Raw genomic sequence first — 3,545 nt, 5'->3', positions numbered from 1 at the left:
CGCGACTGCCACTAGCATATATACCTTAAATTTTAATTTAATCCATATCAAATACGCTGAGAGATATCCTTCTCGAAGCGCCTATTTTACTTTAAGGTGTAAAATTGATTAAAAATAGACGCCTCGTGAAGGATATCTCTCAACGTATTTTATATGAATTAAATTAAAATTTAAGGTATATATGCTAGTTTAAATTACTACGGATGAAGTGGAGGACAGATAAACACCTTGAAAATTATTTAGTGCTCAATGACCATAATACATGAACGAAATTAGATCCACAAGACAGAAATATTGCTGGCGGTCGGAGGATTTGTGATGGGTTGTTCTTTCTAAATATAGATCCATCTCCGGAAAACCATGTCACGGCCACCGGGTCTCCCTGCACAGTTGAGGTCGAGGATGGAGAAATCGTTGGTGTTGATGTCGTTGTCGTTATTGGGTGAGCCGAAGCGGGCAACTTTGCAGTCAGTGGCAAACAGATTGGTGGTCACATAATCGGCCTCACCTCCCACCACGGGCATGGCGGCGCCCAAGTTAATGGGGCTCCTGTACTCTGATCCGTATGTCTGCCCAAGAACGCCCGTCACACGGGGGCTGAGAGAGTAGAACTCGAAGTTCAGCTCCAGATGGGCAAAGCAGTGCTCCGACTCCGAGGTGATTCCGTAGTTGTGGATTCGAGACTCCTCGGGAGTGATGGCCACAACGTGGGCTGTAATCATAAACTTGTCCTCCACTTCAACCGTTACAGCATTGGCGGTGTCAGATCGAACGATTGTCATATTGAAGGGAGAGAGGGAAAGCGTGGCACCCTCCTGGTTAGGAAGTTGGATCGTTTTGCCGTCCAAGGCAATGGCCAATTGGTCAATTGAATCATCCCCAAGAGTACACCTTGTTGGCTCCCAAGAATAGCTGGTGGCCTCTTTATCGATTATACAATAATCTTAGAGCTTGACAAGCTAAAATTGTCACTCGGAATGATAAAGTAACAACTATCGATTCATAAAGTTTCGAAATTTCATATTGATATTGAATTTTAACGACACATTATGCGAAATCAAGAGAGCATTGCTATATTATTTGGGAAGCTCTTAATAAAGCAAAGCCGCAAGGGGATAGATGATCAGAAGAAAATTTGAATTATATATATATATTTTAGTTTAGTTTGTCTATATGTTAGTATTTTGCATTTTTGAAGGTCTTAAGAGCATTTTTAGCCCTTGCAACTGGGTTACTGCATGCTCTTTCAAAATTTTGTCTACAACTCTTGGAGACCTTTCCAACGAGATCAACGACTCCTAATTTTGAGTCTTGAGCAGAAAGTTATGTCTAGTTGAAGTCAGGCTAAAATTTCATATAGTTTTTTTGAAAATTTCGTAGTTTTAAGATTTTTATTATGTGATGAACAAATGTGACTGTTGGACTTCGGTTCTCAAGAGGTTTTTTTGTGACTCTTGGAATCTCATGAACTTCTATATGTTGGGTTTTCGAATGAAATAGATTACTTTTTGGCTTGCTTCAATTCTATGATTCCTGGTTCTTGTAAACAGAATTTACAATACCGCAGGTTCTCACTCAGGTGTTGTCATCCGAATCCATAATTCGGATCAATAGATTCAATGAATCATCCCAATAACTGAATCTTGATAGTTAAGAGTGCATTATTGTTTGAGGTCCAGGGAATAAAGAGAGAGGGTTACACATTGAAATGGAATTTTTATTTTTACATTCATTCGCTCGATAGTGCAAGAGGCAAGAAGAAAGTCATTTGCCTTTATTTTAGCCGAGAGCAATTTCAATACTGGTGGAAATAACCAGAGAAAGCCCGAAAGGAGCAGAGCCAACTCGTAGTCTACAAAGAATACAATCCATTCACACCGTTTTACTGGGCAGGATTTTAAACTATGAATGTCTTAAACCAAGTTCTGTTCAAGTAACGAAAGGAAACTTCAAAGTAAGGTGTTCATTGATTCAGCATATGAATATAGATTGTAGAATAAAGTAAAGAATGGTATTGTAAATACGAATTATGGCTCTATCATATCTACGTATTTGACGAAAAGCTTAATTATCTTTTCCATGTGCTGCAAAGTCTCAAATACTCAGACGTAGAATGTATGTAGATTATCTCTGTAAGCATCATGCCCAAAAGATTTCATTTAAGTTCGTTTTAACCTAAGCCAAATGGTTCAAATAGTCATTTGGTAGGTTGGAAATATTATAGAAGATTCAAGCAGAGAAGCAGCCACAGTGGTGCCAAGCCTATAAGACTTAAAGTTCATAATGTATAGTCAGTCTTAAACCCCACACATTAAGTAATATATTAAGTTTAGAGAATGTCAGTCAATTCTAAGTGTTTAACACTTTTAAGTCTAGAAATCAAAGCTTAGTGTGTGTGATTTAAGTCATCTCATAATGTACACCTAGACCAATTATTGGTTGAATTTAACTCATTTCAAAATAACTGAGAGTTGTAGTTAGCAACATTATTATTGAAAGCATAAGAGTCTTTATTGTTAAGATGCTCGACAAGTTCCTTGAATTTAAATTATCTTCTTGAATATGAGTATACATTTTATATGAACCTATAGTATGCAGAGGGTTCAAGGATGTCAATGTCCTAAGTTGAATGTGTAAAAGAGAGTGCAAGGTTTGAATGTATATATGCATGTGAAGGTAAGAGGTGAAACTCTATGAGAGAGCTAGTGACCCTACATCAAATTCTAATTTCGATGTTAGGAACTGTAAGCCTCCACATTTTCTGGTTCCTAAATTGATTAAAAAACTAGAGCCATTTGATGACTATAGGAACTAGGTAGAACAAAAATTAAATAATGATTTGGAAAATGATGCTTTAGCCTTAAGTGTTGACTCTAAGCCTTAGAACTCCATAACCCCAAATTAACTTTGTCAAAGGGGTCAAAGGGGTGAAGTGGATGAGAAAATTAACTCATTTTCAATTGAAATATGAATAAATTAATTTTCTTGCATCTTGAAAGGAATCGTTAAAGAGTTGGCAAAGACGAAATGCAAGAATGTATGTCCAAAAGCTACATTTCGTTTGAGACGAGTTATAATCATAAGATGTCTACAACTTTCAAGTCAAGTAGGGGTGGGTGAGCAGTTGATTGCACTCCTCAAAATGCTTAGAAAATATTTTAAGACCTTTGGCGAAGGTGGCACAAGTTCTTCTTGTGCCAATCAATTCACCAAGTCTAGATAAATATTCTAGTCCTTGGGTCATAGATAGTTAGCAAAGGTCTATAACTGTGTGATTGGCTAGAGCTATGTAGGATTCAAACTCTACGCTTAGGGAGAAACTTGACCAATTCCCATGTCTAAACCCTAATGAAGGGTAGTGCCACTTCCAATAAGAAGGTGTGTGGGGGACTACCATGCCTATGGTTGGAGGAAAATCACTTGAGTGATTCTCTCCCTCTTGCAGAATACACCAAGACTTACGCACTATTCGATCATGCAAAAGTCACAATATACTCTAAACCTTACCCTCTCTCTTCTTATGTAATGTTTTCAAGTTTAAAATT

The 3,545-nt window shown here is 37.5% G+C and overlaps 1 protein-coding gene across 1 annotated transcript; it reads right to left on the bottom strand.

The window, feature by feature from the left end:
* Positions 1 to 332: 332 nt before the first annotated feature.
* LOC131040139 (uncharacterized) lies at positions 333 to 782 on the bottom strand. Its single transcript, XM_057972994.2, has one exon. It carries the CDS (start codon positions 780 to 782, stop codon positions 333 to 335), a length of 450 nt encoding a protein of 149 aa, XP_057828977.2.
* Between the last annotated feature and the right edge of the window lie 2,763 nt (positions 783 to 3,545).

The sequence above is a fragment of the Cryptomeria japonica genome, chromosome 11, assembly GCF_030272615.1.
Source record: "Cryptomeria japonica chromosome 11, Sugi_1.0, whole genome shotgun sequence".
In the NCBI taxonomy this organism is placed as follows: Eukaryota; Viridiplantae; Streptophyta; class Pinopsida; order Cupressales; family Cupressaceae; genus Cryptomeria; species Cryptomeria japonica.
This window is presented reverse-complemented; position numbering and strand designations above follow the sequence as displayed.